The sequence below is a fragment of the Pelodiscus sinensis genome, chromosome 10 (genome assembly GCF_049634645.1).
Source record: "Pelodiscus sinensis isolate JC-2024 chromosome 10, ASM4963464v1, whole genome shotgun sequence".
In the NCBI taxonomy this organism is placed as follows: Eukaryota; Metazoa; Chordata; order Testudines; family Trionychidae; genus Pelodiscus; species Pelodiscus sinensis.
In genome coordinates this window covers 50,979,826-50,998,783 of record NC_134720.1, presented here as the reverse complement: position 1 = coordinate 50,998,783, position 18,958 = coordinate 50,979,826, and the positions used below count along the sequence as shown (strand labels likewise).

At 57.4% G+C, this 18,958-nt stretch overlaps 1 protein-coding gene across 4 annotated transcripts in view; it reads right to left on the bottom strand.

The window, feature by feature from the left end:
* Window positions 1-18,958, bottom strand: part of RUBCN (rubicon autophagy regulator) — a 64,935-nt gene that overhangs the window by 23,577 nt on the left and 22,400 nt on the right. For all 4 annotated transcript variants that reach the window (XM_075938196.1, XM_075938197.1, XM_075938199.1 and 1 more), the window contains 7 exons: window positions 16,383-16,466; window positions 12,279-12,438; window positions 10,955-11,061; window positions 9,613-9,769; window positions 7,213-7,761; window positions 3,027-3,122; window positions 2,530-2,645 (listed from right to left, as the gene is read on the bottom strand). In XM_075938196.1, coding sequence (XP_075794311.1) covers window positions 2,530-2,645; window positions 3,027-3,122; window positions 7,213-7,761; window positions 9,613-9,769; window positions 10,955-11,061; window positions 12,279-12,438; window positions 16,383-16,466 — 1,269 coding nt within the window. The remainder of the gene's footprint in view (window positions 1-2,529; window positions 2,646-3,026; window positions 3,123-7,212; window positions 7,762-9,612; window positions 9,770-10,954; window positions 11,062-12,278; window positions 12,439-16,382; window positions 16,467-18,958) is intronic.

Sequence of the window (18,958 nt, the reverse complement as noted above, 5' to 3'; positions counted from 1 at the left end):
GGGAGGCACCAAATGTATTGCGGGGGGGGATGTCAGAAGCTTTAGGGAAAACACTTGATCGCGCACATTTTCCCCACAACAAAGAATACGTGATTGCTCCGGACGCGCCAGGTCCTCGGACGGCCCCCTGTGCATTCGGAGAGCTGACTGAGAAGCCTGCGTCGCGCTCTCCAAGCTGTTGCCGCCTGGAGGTTAATCCGCCTGCTACGAGGCGGCATGCACAGGAATCGCCCCCCACCGCCGTTTGGCTCTGGCTCTGATCACAGGGAATCCTGGCTTGACTCCACGCCTGACGGTTGGCGATCCTTTGTGAGAGCTGCATGCTGATTGCTTTAGCTATGGACTGGGGTGATGAGGAGTCAGGATGTAAAATCCCATAAGAACAGCTATACTGGGCCAGACCACAGGTCCATTCAGCCCAGTATCCTGTCTGTCGACAGTGGCCAATGCCAGGTGTCCCAGAGGGAGTGAACCGAACAGGGAATGATCAAGCCATCCATCTCCACCCTCTGACAAACAGACTAGAGACACCATTCCTTATCCATCCTGGCTAATAGCCATTTACGGACTTCACCTCCATGAATTTATCTAGTTCTCTTTTAAACCCTGTTATAGTCCTAGCCTTCACAGCCTCCTCAGGCAAGGAGTTCCACAGATTGACTATGCGCTGTGTGAAGAAGAACTTCCTTTTATTTGTTTTAAACCTGCTGCCCATTAGTTTCATTTGGTGTCCTCTAGTTCTTATATTATGGGAACAAGTAACTAACTTTTCCTTATTCACTTTCTCCAATCACTTTCTGATTGTAGAGACCTCTATCACATCCCCCCCAGTCTCCTCTTTTCCAAGCTGAAAAGTCCCAGTCTCTTTAATCTCTCCTCATATGGACCCATTCCAAACCCCTCATCATTTTAGTTGCCCTTCTCTGACCCTTTTCTAATGCCAGTAGATCTTTTTTGAGATGAAGAGACCACATCTGTACGCAGTATTCCAGATGTGGGCGTACCATGGATTTATAGAAGGGCAATAAGATCCTCTCCATCTTATTCTCTATCCCTTTTTAATGATCCCTCACATCCTGTTTGCTTTTTGGACAGCGGCTGCCCCCTGCGTGGACGTCTTCAGAGAACGATCCACGATGACTCCAAGATCTCTCTCCTGATTTCCCGTTTCATTGGCTAACCAGTAAAACAGATTGGTTAACCTATTAAAGAAGGGCTGAGCCACTCCAGCCCCTGCATTGCGGAGCGGCCCAGGCCCACCGGAGCAGCTCCTGTCCACGGTGATCACCACGTGGGGCTGGAGCAGCCCCCTGCCCGCAGCAAACCGGGAGCTGCTCCACCCCCCACCCGCTAACCTTAACTGGTAAGGCTCGTCTGTGAAGGGCTTACCCGTTAACTGGTGAAATCTTCACATCCCTAGTGGGGAGGGGGCCTTAGCTCCCACAGACAGACGGGGGAGGGTGCGCTCAAGCAGGCTGGACACCTGCTGGACTGGGAGACCCGCTGGATCCAGACTGGAAGGAGACGTCTCGGGATGGTCACCTGCCAGACCCCCCTTCTGAGTTCCCAGGGGCGACCTCAGAGCCATTTGCTCCGACAACTCGGGTCCATCCCCCCAGCCCCGGGGGCCCAAGCCCAGCGACGCAGGGATAAGCCTAGTGGAGAACCAAGAGCCCTGGCAGGCTTGGGAAAGACTCCCTGGGACCAGAGGGAAATCCAGCGGATCCACTCGGACACATGCCGCTGGGAGGGGGGTCTGAAGAAGCGAGGCCTGCGGGGTCACCATGAGGGTGGTGGGACACTGGGGTGACAGATCTGGGTCGGGGGGGGGGTTTCTCTCTCTCTTGCTGCTCTCCAACTGCTAAGAAAACCATTTGGTCTTAAGGCAGCCAGGGGCACTATCCCGGCCCAAGGCAAGAGCCTGGAAGCCAGGTGAACTGCCAGGGCAGCTGGTGTCTGCAGGGCACCGCGAACATGTCCCAGTCTAAGAGCAGGCTTCCTCCCTGGGGCAGCAAAGGGCTAGAGGCCCATGACCGGAGATAGGTGCCCTCGGAAACGAGAAAGGGGACAGAGGTGCAGCTTAGCCCTGCCACGGGGCACTAGCCCCCGAAGAGAGCAGCTGGCTTTGGCTTTTCACAAGTCAACGCTAGTTGCAGCTTGGGGCGTAGAACGCCACCGACCATGGCAATAAAGGGATCGCTATGGGGCTTGTAGGCAGGAGTATCACCGTCCCTTACCTGCATGCAGAGGGAAAAACGCTTTGATCCTGACCTTGAAATCCACCCCCATCTCCCGACTGCAGGAAACAGCGACGGGAGCCCTCCCACTGCACCCTGGCTGAGTTCCCAGCCCCTCGCTATCGACACCAACCCCAAACTGACGCGTGAAACCAGACCGGGGCGCTCTCGGCACGGCTCTACGGCCGGCAGGACTGCGGCACCAACGCTGGCTTCTTGGTAGGGCAGCTTGGCAGCGCGACCGGGCCATTGAGCAGCGACAAAAGCGCACGGATCCCCCCGCATCACCCACCTTCTCCAGGTCCGCGCAGCTGCCGAAGTCCTGCTCAGACAGGTAACTGATGAGGGACTGCCCTTCCGACGGCCTTCGGAACATGCCTTCCCCCGAACTCAGGTACTGGCCAGTGTCTAGCAACACAAGCAACGAGCAAGTGAGGCAACCCCCGGGACCCAGGCACGAATCCATTCCACGGCCCCAGCCAGCACGATCCTGGCCTCAACGCAGGCACGGCCAGACTAGAGACCTTGCCTCTGGCCCCTGGGGTGCAGGTTCCCTGCCCCGGAGCCCTACCGAGGAGATCATAGCGGCTTGATTCTGGCCACTCACCCCTACCCCTCCCAGCTGCTCCTGGAGTGAGAGGGAGCAGTGAGTGCGGCGCGTTGGCCTCCCACGCCCCAGAGCAACCCCCCATTTGGGCCCTGTCCAAAGCGGCTCTGCATCCGGGCGAGGAGTGCCACCCGCCAACCCCAGCCGGGGCAACGGTTAACCTTCCCCTCCACCCGACTCACCGTACTCCATGTACAGGGAGCTGGGCGTGCTCACTTCGCTGCTCTGGGTGGAGCCGGAGACACAGCCGATGGCCCTGGAGGTGTCGCCCTGGGACTCTTTAAGAGACAAGAGCAGGGACGCCCGTCAGTAGCAGAGGGGCCCGTGCGGGCGATTAACCCCCAGCCCCTCGGGACGCAATGGAGTGGAGCCGATGGGACACGACAAGAACGAATGAACACAGAAAAGGAACCACGGTGGGGAGAAGAGTTCAGCCAGTGTGTCTCCAGGGAGAAAGGGAGAGAGCTGTGCTGCAGCCAAGCCAGATCCAGGAAACGCAGCAGAGGCTGTTCGGCGCGCTCAGGCATGGGCACGGCCTTCCCAGAACTGCCTACGCACCCGGCCGGCGGGAAGGTGGGGCCGCAGCACGGCAACCCCAGCCCTCCAGGTGGCCAGGAAGGATCAGGCTGGGGTGGGCGGGGCTTGGCTCCGGGGGCGGGGCCTCCGGTGGAAAGGGCGGGGCTGGGGCTTGACTTCCCCAGCTGGGCCTTCAGCAGAGCTGGGCAGCGCATTGCACCTCTTAGCCTTTAGCAGCCACCCCTCTGACTGAGGGTTCTGCTGGGCCCCAGGGGCAGTGGCTCGGTGGGGGGCATCAGTAGGGGGAGGCGACCTCCCCCTCACTCTAGTCTCTGGTATCGCTGGGGAGAACAGAGCCCCGCCCCCACCCTGCGACTTTGCAGCAGCCAGGACTCCAAGCCCTGCAGCCCGCAGAGCATGGAAGGGACCTCGAGGTGACCTGCCCGGCGGGCCCCACCCACACCTGTAATGCAGCTCGCAGCCCCCATGGCTGGGCTCGGAGGCACCGCCTCTAGCCAGCCTAACCGGGGTGACAGCCCTGTGGGAAGGCGCAGCCCGTGAGCCAGCCCTCGGGATCGGATGGGCTGCTGCAGAGACCGAACGACTCGAGGACCGACGGAGCCCGGAAGGGAAGCCCACGGCTGTCGCTGGCATGAAAATGACGACTGAACACTAACACGCACACAAGAATGAGACTGGGCGCGTGGGAGGCGGACCATGCGATTGCTACAGGGACAGGACCACTGGTGTCGACTCATCCAGTGCTCTGCCACACCGGCCCACTCCCGCATCCCGCTCGGACGGCCCCAGGGCTCCGCAAGGCGCCAGGCGGCCCCGGGCACAGGACGTCTCTTCTGCTGAACAAGCATCGTGCTGACGCAAGGACCAGACCGACAGACCCAGGATCCACAGCCTCCAGGCAAAACGCACGCAGTTGCTGGGCATGCGACCTGGACCCGAGGACATGCCCCCAGCGGGGAGGGAGCCCCTGGCCAGACCTCGAGTCATTTCCTTGAGGCCACAACACAACTAGCGGGTGACTGCACCTGACCCGGGCGGGGTTTGAACCCGTGCCCTCGGCAGAAGCTCCGTAGCTCTGGAGCTCCCCAGAGCTCAACACGACACCTTGCCTCAAGCCAAAGTTTCCAAGAACTTAGCCACCCCCGAGCAGAGCACTACCCAAAGCTGGCCCAGAAGCAGCCTCAGGGCCCCTGCCTGGCCCCGGGCGTAGAGCTAATCTCCAAACAGTCGCTCCCCGCGGTAGCAGCGTGAAGCATCCAGTGCTGGCAGCTTGGCCGAGAGCCCCGGCAAGCCTGGCGTCTGAACCGGCCAGCTCCATGGACAGCGAGTTGCTGCAACAAGCGAGGTTGGGGGGTGGACTGAATCGCAGACATTCTGCATTAACAGCTGGCCTGGCCAGGTGCATCTGCTAGCATCCCCCACCCGGGACACCTCCGCGTCGCCAGCCAAGGAACTCACAGGGCTTCACAGACGTTAACGGTTCAAGCCTTCCTGGGTCCCGAAAGGAATTCTCCCCATTGCACGGAGGGGAAGGCGAGCCAAAGCATGCAGGTGGGCGGCCTGGCTTGCAGACGTACTGAGCTCTGCAACTCTGGGTAAGTCGGGTCCTAATCCAACTTGCCCTAGTGCAAACCTGAGCCGAGACGAACACTGACCAGGAGGTGAACGACAAGTCGACTCTCCGATAAACAAATGCTTATCCACTAGTTACTTCCCCCACCCCCCTGCTGCCTCAGTCAGAAAGAGGCAGCAAGGGGATGGGGGAAAGAGGTGGGGGCGCTTCAAAGCAGCAGAGCCACGTAGAGCCCAGGGCCAGACCCCAGCTCCACCTGGACTGCCACTTTGAAATGCCGTGCGCAGGCTGGGCCAGCGGGGGCATTTCAAAGCGGCAGCACTGCGGGGTTCCAAAGGCGTTTCAAAGCGGCAGCACCGCAGGGAGCCCAGGGGCAGCTGAGTCTCCAGCTGACCCCGGGCTCCAGGCGGTGCTGCCGCTTTGAAACGCCGCGGGGAGCACGGGGCCAGCAGGGGACTGCTTGAGCACTGCAGCGCTTTCACCTCTGAAGTGCAGCAACAGCCCCGGAGCTGTTGCTACACTTCAAAGGCGGAGGCGCCTTATCGACTAATCAAACAGTCGATGCAAATTGCATCGACTATTCGATTAGCCAATTAATCAAAATGTTACATCCTTAACTAGCATTAGGGCAATCTGACATCCTTCCACAGGCCACAGGGGAGACTGCTGACTCCTTCGAAGTATGGCCCATCCCTCAACCCCGCCCCAGGGGTCCGATCTAGCCTGGTTTCCAAAGCAAAGGGGAGAGGATGGGGCTTACTGAAAAACGCCGCAGAGCGCCATGCAGGGAAGCCAGGAGCAATTCCTGGCCCAGCATGTTCTGGCCCCAAACCAAGCAGGGGCCCCTCAGACAGGTCGCATGCTCCCTCAAAGCGCCCTCCGCAGCGCGGGGCGGGAGAGGCGTTTCTACGTGGACCCCGATGTGACCATGGAAACCCTGAACCCAACGCAATGAGCACTGATGAGGGGGATGGCTATGGGCTCCCAAACCTGCCACCGGATCTTCTAGTATAATGGCGATATCCCTGGGGCCTCCTGAGCAGACAGCGCGGAGGAGGAAGAGGAAAGCGTTACGGAAGGGAGAGAAAACAGAGAGAGACGGGTTACTCAGCAAGACAGGTGCCCCGTTTCCTGCCTGACGCCAGCACCTCAGCTGGGAAGGGTGCCCTGGGCGCCAGCCTGGCCTCCCAACAGCCGCCCACGGCCCAAAAGGGCCAGCACTCACCCACAGCCAGGGAGCTGTGAAGGGAAGCCCATCCCCCCAGTCTGGTCTACCCACCGGGGGGGAAGCGGGGGGAGTTGCACCATTACCACACAGGTCTGGCCCTGCATTCTGGGGCTGGCCCCAGCCAGGGCCTATCTGCAGCTCAGACGAGGCCCTGGAGAAAAGGTTCAGAACAGGGGTGGGGCAATAATTTTTGCGGGGGAGGGGGAGGAAGGGCACTTCATGAATGTCAGTTCATGGTCATAGGCCGGGTCCAGGCCCCCGGAAGGGAGGAGCCTCGAGGGGAAAGGGGCGGTTCCTTCTAGGTGCTGCATGCCCCAGCAGGGGGAGGAGACTCGACGTGCTCCCGCACCCTAGGCCAATCGGGACCCGGGGACGGGGGAGTGCGCGACGTCATTCGCTGCTCCAAACTGCTGCTGGCTCCCTCCAGGCGCCGCGCCCCCGGCGGAATGACTTCGCGCACGCCCTCGCCCCCGGGTCTGACCGGCCGGGGGGGGGGGGGGCGCGTGCACCGTGGGCTGCATCACACGCTTTGGCCAGCCCGAAAACTGTACCTTGCCCACCTCTGGGGGCAGCCAGGCTGGCACTACAGCAGGGCGGCCACCTCCTGAGCCCTTGGTGAGGCAGCGAGAGGGGCAAGCCCACACCTTCCCCCGGCTGACAGACCCCACGGCAGGGCATTCAGGGCTGGGACCCAGAGCTCCGCTGTGGGCGGGAGGCGCCTTCCCTGGGTCTCAGGGAACGCAGCGCGCGCTGTGCGGGGGGGAAGCAAAAGGGCAAAGGCCAGACTCCCCAGCTGGCGTCACGTGCAATCTCTCCTGGCCTCTTCCAGGCATGGCCCAAGGCCAGCTCAGCAGCGAACTCAGGCCCCACGGGTGAGGAAACTGCCAGGTCTTCGGCTGGCTCGCTCCGTTCCTTCTCGCCCCGTACACGCACCACCCCAGGGACGTACGGCGCCGACGGGGACGCCCACTGATCTCTCGCCCAGAGAGCAACGGCCCATCCCTGCCACCGAATCCCGCCCCGCCCTTACCGGGCATCTTCCCAGACGCCACGTTGGTGTCGGAGTGGGAGCGCGCGTGGCTGCGCTTGAGGATCCCGTGGGGGGCGGACGTCTGCCCCTCCGAGAAGCTGGATCTGCGCAAGAGGCTCAGCCCCCGGCTGGCCCCGCTGGCCCCCTGCTCCTCCAAGGAGGAGACGGACTCCGGCTTCTGAGAGCTGCTGGACGAGAACAGGTTGGAGCTGCTGCTTTTGCTGCTGTTGGTGGCGCTGCTGCTGGGGCTGCTCTGGCTGCTGTGGGTCCGGCCCCGCTGCCCCAGGTTCCCGATGGCCAGGTACTCCGGCCCGTCGCTCTGGGCGTCATCCTGGCTGCCCAGCCAGGGGTCTTCGCTGTGGCTGGTCACTGTGCTGGAGCTCCGCTCGCTGGCGGAAGAGGAGTCTCTGGGGGAGGGAACACTGCGGGGGAAGCCAGGCTGGTCCCCGGGGGATCTGTCCTCAGGCAGCAGGAGGGCTCCATTGCCCAGGGCGTTTTCCAGAGGCTGGCTCGTGCCGCGGCACAGGAAAGAGCTGGCTGGTCTCCTGTCTGGACACAGGCAGAAGGGAGAGGCCACACATGAGCACACAACAGTGCAGAGTTGGACGACCAGCATGTAGCTCAACACGCCAGCAAACCCAGAGCCGAAAGACAGTGTCAAAGTATCTCTGGCTTCATTAAGACCAAACCCTTCCTCTCCACTGTCTCCAGCGCCCCGGGCATGGGCTGGGAGGTGAAAACCAAGGCCCAGCTCCTTCCTGAAGCTCAGTTTCCATCCACCGCTGGGGAGTTTTGCTCAGAAGACCGGGACACACAGGAATGCTGGTTTGCTATTGCCGGGGGTTGCGGGAGGGCCAGGCACAAAACCTACTTTTATAATGTGGTGGTTTGGAAAGTCCCAGTGAGCATACACACCCACCCCAGTGTGTTACCCGCAATTGCTCGGGCGGGCAGGGCTCTGCATGGCCCCAGTAGTGTAGCTTGTCATTAATCAATTAAAATACTAGAATATAAGAGCCTGATAGGTTTAAAAAAAACAGCTTAATGTTTAAAGCTGGAATGCAAGAAACCTATGGATTTAGGCCTGTCAGATACTTAACTTAGCTAATTTATCTTAAAGCCTAATTTGACTATGTTATAAAGATACATTAGCACGAGTAAATTAATCATAAATCGCCTCAGATCGTGTCTATGTTTGTACGCTGAGGTTTTGAAAAATAACTAATGAGTTTGTGTCTACTGAACCTCTCTAGTCCGGCACCCTTAAGACCCGACTGGTGCCAGAGAATTTGCCGAATCACAGGAGGTCGATATTATCTAGCAGCATTACTAGCACATCCACTGTTTACCAGGGTACATTAGAGCTAAACAGCAGCACAGAACACTGAGCACCAGGCCTGGTGGCCATAAACAAACTTTATGAGACCTCAGGAGACATGGTCACCCCCATGAAAAAAGGACAGCCAGCTACCTAGTCATGCTGGACCAGAGAGGTTCAACCTGTAGAAGAAGTCAGATCACAAGACACAAGACGGCCCTTGGTAGCAGGGGCTGAATGGTCAGAGACTTCCTTAAGGTAACTGCATGGTACTACAATAAGGTGACAAAAATATGAAAATAGGTTGAAGAACTATGCAAGTGGCCTATCAGGTGACCAGTCCCCAGTCTTACTAGGGTGACCGTCTTAAAGATGGACATAAGGGAGTTCAACCCTCATGCATATTAATGAGCTTGGGTGGGTCCACAGATGGGGGAGGGAAACCCTTGAAATTGCTGCTGGAGCGCTGCACTGAGCACTCTGGATGGTACTGAGGGCAAGGGGGCCCAATGCTGTGTTCCTGGCTGCAGTGAGGGCCCACTGTCCTGGCCCCGCCCCTTCTGCCTGAGGCCCCGCCCCTTCTGCCTGAGGCCCCGCCCCTTCTGCCTGAGGCCCCGCCCCTTCTGCCTGAGGCCCCGCCCCTTCAAGGGCACGGAGATGCCCCAGACACACACACACACTGCCCCAAGGGCCTGCAGGAGAGCTGTCGCCTGGCCCCCCTGCTGCACAGTGACGGTAACGGAAGTGTTCTCTCTCTCTGATCTGATTGGATTATCGTCCCACTCCCCCCCACGCCGCTCAAGTCTCCACCCTGCTGGCTCAGCCCCAAGGTTTTAAACACTGGAGGAGCCATGGAGACCGGACTTTTGGCTAGCGCTAGAGCTCGAAGGGGGTCATCAGTATTACTCAGACCCACGAGCAATCCCGGCGACCGTTGCTTGCAGCAGGGTCGCCCAGGGAGCTGGTACCGCAGGCCTGCTCCGAGAAAAGAGCGACCCTGAATTACAGCCCCGGCAAACCGCCCTGCACGCAAGAGACAGGGGCCCCTTCTGAGCTGCCAGGACAACCCACGCGCCCCTTACCCGACGCGCTGGTGGAGGCTGGCTGGTGCAGGCTGGAGAAGGAGCCGCGGGACCTGTGCTGCGGATAGGCCACGGGAGGGAGACCCACAGAACCGGGCAGCGCCGTCAAGCTCTGACTCTTCGGCACAGGTAACGGCGCCTCGCTCCTTCTGAGAAACTGAACAGAGGTGGCCGGGGGAATCCCCCAGCGCTACCGTGTCAAGCAGCACAGGGACGGGGACTCGGCGCCCCGAGAGCCGCAATGGCGGAGTGCAAGAGCAATCAAGGAGCAGTCCCGAGGGAGGACGGTGACTAACCAGGGAGGCCAGCGGCTGCTCTGGTGTCAGGTGGGACGCTGCCAGCTCTCTCGCGGAGGGTGCAAAGAGCCCGAGTCCAAAAGGGAAGCCACCCATTGCGCTCAGTTCAACCCGCGGCTCCCAGGTGGAAAGCACCAGGCTGCGGGGTGGCGATCCCAGCCAGGGGAAGGGCCAGAGCCACACCCAACCAGCGGAGAGAAGGCAGCCACCAGTGAATAACAATCACCCCTGCGCCTCCTCGGGAGACCTCAAAGCCCCTGCAGAGCCGGGGGGCCGGGTACCGTCCTCCTAGCTGTACAGAGGGGGAAACTGACCAGGACAAGGCTATGCAGGAAGTCAGTGGCAGCAGAGGCACAAATAAAAGCCAGGCTTGAGCCATGCCCTCCCCCCAACTGGGTCTTCACAGTGGCAGCCCTGGTCCACACATTTCAGCGGTTCCATGTGGGGGGGGGGAGAAGAGGCAGCTTCCTCCTGCTCTTCCCCGCCGTGATAGAGGCAGCGGGAGGAGGGGGGAGAGGACGGAAAGGAGGCAGCTCCCCAGGAGCCGGTGCGTGTGGGCAGCCGGCTTTTAACCCAGCTCCCCACGTGTACCGGGAGCCTGCGTGTAACCGTGAAGGTGAACTGATGAGCCCAAGCCATCGGGTAACACTCCTCACTGGCCCTGCAGTCCCTAGAGAACCCGTGCACCTAGAACTTCAGGGATCTTTTCAGAGGGAAGACTGGCTCCTCCTGCCCCCACTAACGTTTGGCTCTTGGAAGCCAACAAAAACAGGCTGACACTCAGCATGTGCCTGGAACGTCCAGCTCCCTTAAAGATCCGCCCTCCCACGCCCGCTGCACCTGCCTTCAGCATCCTACCGAGAAGCCAGCTGCTAATCAGCTGGTCCCCACCCCTCGCCTAGCCCTTCTGGGAGGAACCCCCCCCCCGCCCAGGAGTACAAGCCTTCTCCCAGGGGCTGTGGGTTCTGCACGGGACGCCTCGCCAGGGGATCGCGGATCAGCCGCGTTGCAGGGAGAGACGGACACAAACCAGGGACCCGCCTCACCGTGGAGGTGTCGATCTGAGCCAGAAGCCGGGGGTTGTTCTGTTCCACGGCCTCCAGGCACTGGAGCATGGCGGTGACGTGGGCGTCACTGAGCAGGAAGGCAGCGTCTGGAAGGAAGCAGCAACAGGGATTCGTGGCGTGACACAAAGGGGGCAGCGTGATTAATTAATGTGAGAGCCTGGAGACAAGCCCCCAGTCCCTCCCGGAGTCTTAGCCGCGCCAATGCAGCAGAAAAAGCAATTGCAGGGTAGCCTCTCTGCAGCCATGCCAAGACAATACTGCACCCCAAGGGATGCTGCACCCCAGCTGCCCTAGTACCTGTTCGACAGGTGAGGGTTCTCTCACAGGGCTGTACAAGGAGTAAGCAAGGTGGGGCACTGGGAAGCTCCCAAGGGGCTAGGCACAAAACCCACTGAAGCTCCTGGTGAAAGGGCCCGTGACAGATACAAAGCCCAGCAATCTCCATAGGAAAGGAGCCGGCAACTTCAACTGGTGTCGGAACAGGCCCTACACTGGTACCCAAGGATCGGCCTCAGCGTCCCTGGGAAAGGCCGCGCTCCAGACTCTATGACCCAACCCTGAGCTGGGATCTTCTACTGCTACACCAAAGCCTCTCGGTTCCTTTGTACAAACTGGTAGAAAACAGTTTTCCTGTCCTGCCAGCATGTATCATTTAAAACCATTTTATCCCAATTCGAGGGGGGAGAGGGAGGGAGGAAATCAGTGGTTTCAAATTTTGGCAACTCCAAATTTTTTTCAGAATTTGGATCAGATCAAAATGTTCCATTTTCTACATTTATTTTACCACCCTGCCTCCCATAAAACAACCTAACATTCAGCACAAGCCATTCTGAGCCCCAAACCTGACATTTTTTGTTTAGACAACGTCAGAACAGACACTGATAATTCTGAGGCTCTCTGGCGACCCAGGCGCGGAACGGGCAATTCACCAAAACCGATCCCTTCCCGTGAAGAGCGCAAGTTCAAAATGCATCCGAATTTTCCAGCAGAAAAACTGTCCATCAAGTATTTTCCAGCCGGCTCTTCTTTGAATCGGGACCCAAGGAGGCTCGGGAGCCAAATATCTCTGCGGCCCCCACCTGCTTATACCTGGCATTGGACATTGCCAGAAACATGCTTCTAGACCGTTGGCCTGATCCAGAATCCCAATCCCCACCACGTTACATGTTAAGGACCTGCCCCCCTTACTCCCTGCCCTTCCCCGGGCTGCCCTCTCCCATCCCAGCATTGTGTGTAGGACCTGCAGCCATGGCTGGAGAAGGGCCTAGTTCTCTGGGGATGAGGGTCTCCCCGGGCTGCTTACCTGTGTAGAATTTCCGGATGTACTGTCTGTTCTCTAGCAGCGGTTTCAGCTGCGCGGAGAGGCAGTGGAACTGCAGGCTTTGCTGAAGCCACCGCGCGGCGACGACTTGGTCGCTCACCCCCGCTGCGCCTGGCTGGCCGTTCTCCCGCAGGCTGACGAACTGGAAATGGACACCACACTCAGGTCAAGTCGGACAGAGACTCGTGGGCTCACGAGAACGACCAGACTCTGCTAAGTCTGGAAAGCCAGTCACAGATCCAGTAGCGGACCCTGGCCCATCCAGCCGCTTCCCGCCGCCAGGCACGGACAGAGTGCACAGCTGTGCTGTAACAGCACCGGACCCGTCCACCCGTCGGGGACACACAAAGGGAACAGTCGGACTGGGAGGGAATTGCACCAGAAAGGTCAATAAAAACAGCCACACTGGGCTAGACAAATGGTCCATCCGAGGGATGTTAAATTGCAGTTCATCAACTAAGCGACTAGTTGATTAATCAATAAGCGGGGGAAACTGCGGAGCCGCAACAGGGTCAGCTCCCAGCCCAGGGAGCTAACCCTGCTGAGGCTCTTGGCCTTTTAAATGTATTAGAGCTGGCAGGTGCTTGATACATTTCAAAGGCTGACGTGCAGCGGGGGAGATCAGGCACGAGCCAGGACAGCTGATTCCTGGCTCACGCCTGGTCCCCCCACTGCGCTTCAGCTTTTAAAATGTATTAAGAGCCTGCAGGATCTTCATACATTTAACAAGCAGAGGCGCGGTATCTGGGACTGGGCGAGAGCCGGGAAGAAGCTGATTCCTGGCTCACGCCCAGTCCCCTGCTATGCCTCTGCCAACCCTGCCCCCGTGGAGACAGTGCTGGGGAGAACCGGCTTTTAAGCCAGCTCCCCCAGTGCCAGCTCCTGCTTCCCCCATTCCTGACTCTGATCCAAGGGGGAAGTGAGTAGGCTTATCGGATAGTCGACTAGTTGCTTACACCCCTAGTCCATCCGGCCCAGTGTCTTGTCTTCTGACAATGCCAGGTGCTTCATTCAGGGGGAACAGACAATCGAGTGATCCACCCATCATGCACAGCCAGCATCTGGCAAACAGAGGCTAAGATCACTTAAGAGCATGGTGCTCCACTCCTGACCATCCTGGGTAATGGCCACCGATGGACCAATCTTCCATGAGCTACTTGAATCATTTTTTGAACTCAATTATGCTTTTGGCCTTCCCAACATCCCCTGGCAATGAGTTCCACAGGTTGACACTGTGTCATGTGAAGAAGTGTTTCCTTTGGCTTGTTCTAAACCTGTTGTCTATTAATCAGCCAACCCCTGGTTCCTGTATTATAGGAAGGAGTAAACATCACTTTCTTATCCACTTTCTCCAGTCAAGGTATCATAAATCTCTATCATATCCCCCCTTAGTCATCTCTTAGACATCTTCCAAGTCCCAGTCCTTTTAATCTCTTCTTAGAAGAAAGCTGTTCCACACCCCTAATAGTTTTTGTTGCTCTTATCTGTACCTTTTCCTATTTTAAAATATCTTTTATGAGATGGGCCAATTAGATCGGCATGCAGTATTCAAGATGTGGACGTACCATGGATTCATACAGAGGAATAATCATGTTTTCTTATTGTCTATCCCTTTCCTAATGACCCCCAACAGTCGGTGAGCTTTTTTGACTCCTGCTGTACACTGAGCAAATGTGTTCAGAGAACTATCCATGGTGAATTCCTTTCTTGAGCAGAAAGAACTAATTTAGACCCCATCGTTATACATGGATGGTTGGGATTGTGCCTTCCAATGTGCATGACTTCGTTGGTACTGAAGTCAGGCTGTAACTGCCAGGATCACCTTGGCAGCCTTTTTTAAAAATTAGCATCACATTAAAAAAAGCAGCAAGTAATTCTGCAGCACGTTAGGGACTAACAAATATAAATATATATTAAGAGCTTTTGTGGGCACAACCCACTTCCTCATGATTGTGCATTTTTTTAAAGTTACAGACTAACATGGCTACCCCACTGAGGGTATGTCTACACTACCCTCCTAATTCGAAATAGGAGGGTAATGTAGTCATACCGCAATTGCAAATGTATTCCACGAGGAGTACAGCTAGTTCGGATTAGGAAGCCTAATCCGAGCTAGCTTCTCCGTGCCGCGTGTAGCCGCGCGGCACGGGGTTCGAACTGCCGGCATTTAAAAATGGCGCCGGCCGGCTTTATGCAAATGAAGCCCGGGAAATTCAAATCCCGGGCTTCATTTGCAATTGCGGTATGACTACATTACCCTCCTATTTCGAATTAGGAGGGTAGTGTAGACATACCCTGAGACTTTTTAGCATCACGTGAGTTATCCTCCAGTCACATAGTACAGAAGCTGATATAAGCGACTGGTTTCATACCACGCAGTTAGTAACTTTGCAATGTCACATGTTTGAGTTCCGTCAGAACGCTCGAGGGAATACCAGACGGTCCTGGTGACTTGTCACCGTTCAATTTATCCATTTGTTCCAATGTAGGGATGTTAAAATGTGATTACTTTCCTAATCGATTAGTCGACAGGTTTTCTGGGGTGCAGTCTGGCTAGCGCCGGCTCACAGCATAGCCTCCCCAGCTGCCGCTCTGCACTGCACAGCCTAGGGGCTCTGTGTGCAAAGGCGCTGAGTCGGTCCCTGCTCCATGTGTTCCTTTTCATTCATCACCACACACACACAGACCCCAGGCTGGGTGAAAAGCAACGCATGGAGCAGGGACCGACTCAGCGCCTTCATACGCGGCTTCCCTAGGCTGTGCAATGCAGAGCAGCAGCCGAGGGGAGTGGGGGAGGGAACGTGACAAATCGATAAGCTCCTGCTTATCGGTTAGTCGACTAGTCGATTAGTCACTGACATCCCTATTCCAATTCCTCAGATTGGTCACCTAAAAAGAATGGCTCGGGGGAAATCTCCCGCCCCTCCTCTGCAGTGCAGACCGATATAAACGATTCATTTCATTTCCCCACAACGGTCTTAGCTTCCTCGAGTGCTCCTTCAGCACGTCCATCATCCAGGGGCCCCACCCACTGCTCATCAGGCTTCCCGCTTCGGCTGTACCTGGGACACTTTTTGGGTCCTGCGACTGAGTTTTTTATCTGGAGTCTACATTGAACACACGATGCTCTGCAGTAAGCCCTACCGACCGGGGTGCTCTTTTCAGCACATGCCACAGCGCACAGGCTGGCCAGAAGGGACCTCACTATCCCCGCCTCATGCCTTAGGGCTGGCCAGAAGGGACCTCACATAGGGTGAAGAGAGGAGTCCGGTCTCCTGGCCTGCTAGTCATGTCTTCAGCTCCTCTCCCCTGGGAGCCCCATCCCTGACCCACTGCAAAGTCTAACCTTGCTACTGAGCAACAACGCCGCCAGAAGTGATCAAATCCTGGAGACGTGCGTCCCCTGGCCTCAACAGAGGTGCAGTCCCTCTCCCCTGCCCTTCTAGGGCTTATCCCCATCTCGCAGCATGCTTGGTCCCAGCGGACGTCACTTGCTTTTGGGAGAAAGGCCGTGGTCTTCCCGCTATAAAGAGCTATGCAGATTGGCCCTGCCAGAAACGTGACCTCAAAGTATGCAACACTCTTAGGGTCTGCATGAGGAGTTTAGGCGGGGCTGGTCCAGCTGACAAAGGGAGGGAAATCAGTGCCAGCTGTCGGGGCAGTTTGTGATGGAGCAGCCAACAGCCCCCGGGAATGAGCAATCAAAACCTTGCTCTCCCATACACCAGCTGTCACCCGGGGCTGCAGACTTAGCTCTGCAAAGCTTGCGGGGCAGCGTGGCTAGAATACGAGGCTGCATAGCTGAGACAGTCCCCTTGGTCCACAGGGCACTGAAATCACTCCCAAACTAGACACGCTAGCGGGATTATAACGAAGCGTCTCCTCCCTCGATCCGTCAAAGCGAGACAAGAGGAAGCAAACTCCACTGCCAGGCGGTCCCAGCTGCTCCACGGCAGGAGAGCTACAGCCTAATGCTTCCGACACTTCAAACCGTACCCCCAGTCACTCTCTGCTGGCCAGGGAAAGCAGCACCCTTGAGGCCTCCAAGCCAGATCCATCCTCCAAGCCCACCCCCCCAGGACTCACCTTCTCCACATGATGAGACGAGTGCGGGCTCAGCCAGCGGATGTCCTTCACAAACTGCCAGTAATCCGTCTGTCTGCAGCACACCTGCCCGGAAACGGCACAGTTAGTCCCTGCCAGGATACGGACAGGTGCCGAGGCCAGCGCAGTTCAGGCGACCTGCCCTGGCATCCCAGGAGATCACGGCGCCACCCAACCGACAGCACAATGAGTCACGCGCAGGCGCTGATACGGTGAGAGAGGAAGGGTGGCCTAGGGGTTAGGACATTAGGGACTTGGGAGAGCTGGTTTCAATTTCCAGCTCCGTCAGACTTCCTGTATGAGAGCGCCAAAACAGCGGCGGAAAAAATGCGAAGAGCCACACCAGAATTGTTGAAAATAAATAAATAAATAATCCTGCCCCTTTAAAAACCCACGGGGTAACCTTTTTGGCCACATCAGGCTCCTGCCGGCCGCCATCTTGCCAACGCCATTTTGCCGCACCAGATGGCTCCCCTGCACCCGGTGAGCACAGGGAGCCGGGGGCTCTTTGTAGGGGCGCATGGGGCAGCTTCACGAGCCACGGGGGAGTCTTCGTGAGCCGCACTTTCAGGGGTGAAGAGATGCATGCGGCTCACGAGCTGCAGATTGGGCATTCCACTGTACGACTTTGGGCAAGTCTCTCTGTGCCTCTGTTCCCCACGTCAGCTGGAAACAATACCACCGCCCTACCTCATCATACATGGTGAGCATAAATACACTGTGTAGGAGGCACTCAGCTACCACAGTGCTGAGAACTATACAAGAGCCATGTAAACACACATACATATATTGGGGGCATATAGACACACACACGCATGCAGGGTGTGAATGACTCAGCCATGCGAGTAGGACACCCAGGGCAAGCACACACTACTGAATGGCTGTGAACTGCAGAGTAACTTAGGCCAGATCTACACTAAAGGGGAAGGTTGAATTATGATATGCAATTCCAGTTATGTTAATTACGTAGCTGGAGTTGACATACCTTCATTCGAGTTTCCCCACTCCTGTTGGCTTCCCTTAGTCCTGGAAGAAGTAGGCGCGCTGGCTGCAGAGGGGGGTGCACTCTGAGTTTGATTTAGTGGGTCTTTACTAGACCTGCTGAATCAAACTCTGGAAGATCGATTGCAGCAGCATGGATCTCCCCCCTAGTGAAGACATGGCCTTAACATTTGCCACCCTGAGTGCAATAATCGGGTCCAGGGAGCAGGACATCAGCAGTAGGGCATGGGAACAGCATGACCCTAGAGCTGCTGGGGGGGGAGTGGTGAGCAGCTTATTGAACTACATCTCCTCTGCCTGTTCTTGCAGCAAACTGCTCTCCGCACAGCTGGCCACAGAGCAACTCTCAGGCACAGAGGGAGCGGGGGCTGCCTCATCTCAAAACACAGCCCACCAGGGCCCCTGAGGAATCATCAGCGGATGGATGTCCCCTGGAACTCAGCAACCAGAACTGTCCAGCTAATAGGCCCAGGGAGCAACAGAGCAACAAAACGCAAAAAAACCCAGGGCTACGTCTAGACTGGCATGATTTTCCGAAAATGCTTTTAACGGAAAAGTTTTCTGTTAAAAGCATTTTCGGAAAAGAGCATCTAGATTGGCAGAGACGCTTTTCCGCAAAAGCGTCCGTGCCAATCTAGACGCGCTTTTGCGCAAAACAAATCTCAGCTGCCTACACTGGCCCTTTTGTGCAAAAGTTTTGTGCAATAGGGACTTTTGCCCGAACGGGAGCAGCATAGTATTTCCGCAAAAAGCACTGATTTCTTACAGTAGGAAGTCAGTGCTTTTGCGGAAATTCAAGCGGCCAGTGTAGACAGCTGGCGAGTTTTTCCGGAAAAGCAGCTGATTTTCCGGAAAAACTGGCCAGTCTAGACACAGCCAAGGAGAAGAGCAACAGCAAGCGGCCATGAAAAGAGGCTGAATAGGGACAGGAAAAAAGCCACAGCACAGCGCCTACAGGGCAGACCAGTGTGAAGGGACAGGGTCATTCGCCAATCTACTGCCGTGGGGCCTGACAAAAGAAGGAAGGAGGCTGGGAACTAGTGGCTGCATTGCTGCTCACCGGACCAGGTGCCAAATGCAGCCAGATACACAAGGCCTGGCCTAGCTGTGGGCAGAAGAGTACAGGCGGAAAACAGCTGGAGGAGAGGACTGGCGGTGAAAAGGTTAACGCAAGACTCTCCACAGTCATACACGGCTCCTACCTATTTGCAGGCTCAGCTCAGCGCCGGGCCTACGTGACCTTTAGCACAGGCGAAGTACAACGCCCCGCAGTCCGAGCCGTTCAGAGCCCGGCAAAGCAGGAGAGCGGAAGCATTGCACGGCCAGGCCAAAGGGTTTCATTGCAGTAGCGACCATGCAGTACCAAGGGGACGCCCCACCAGAGCAACAGGGTGTGGTGAAGGTTCAAGGCTGCAGCATGAGGAAGGTGAGGCAGTACGCCGGGGCAGCTGGTGCCTGCGGGGGAGGTGGTGCAGGGAGAGCTGCCCAGAGGGGAGGGGGTGCATGGGGCACCCCATTTAGCAACTAAAATTTTGGCAGTGCCCCTCCCAAGTGCT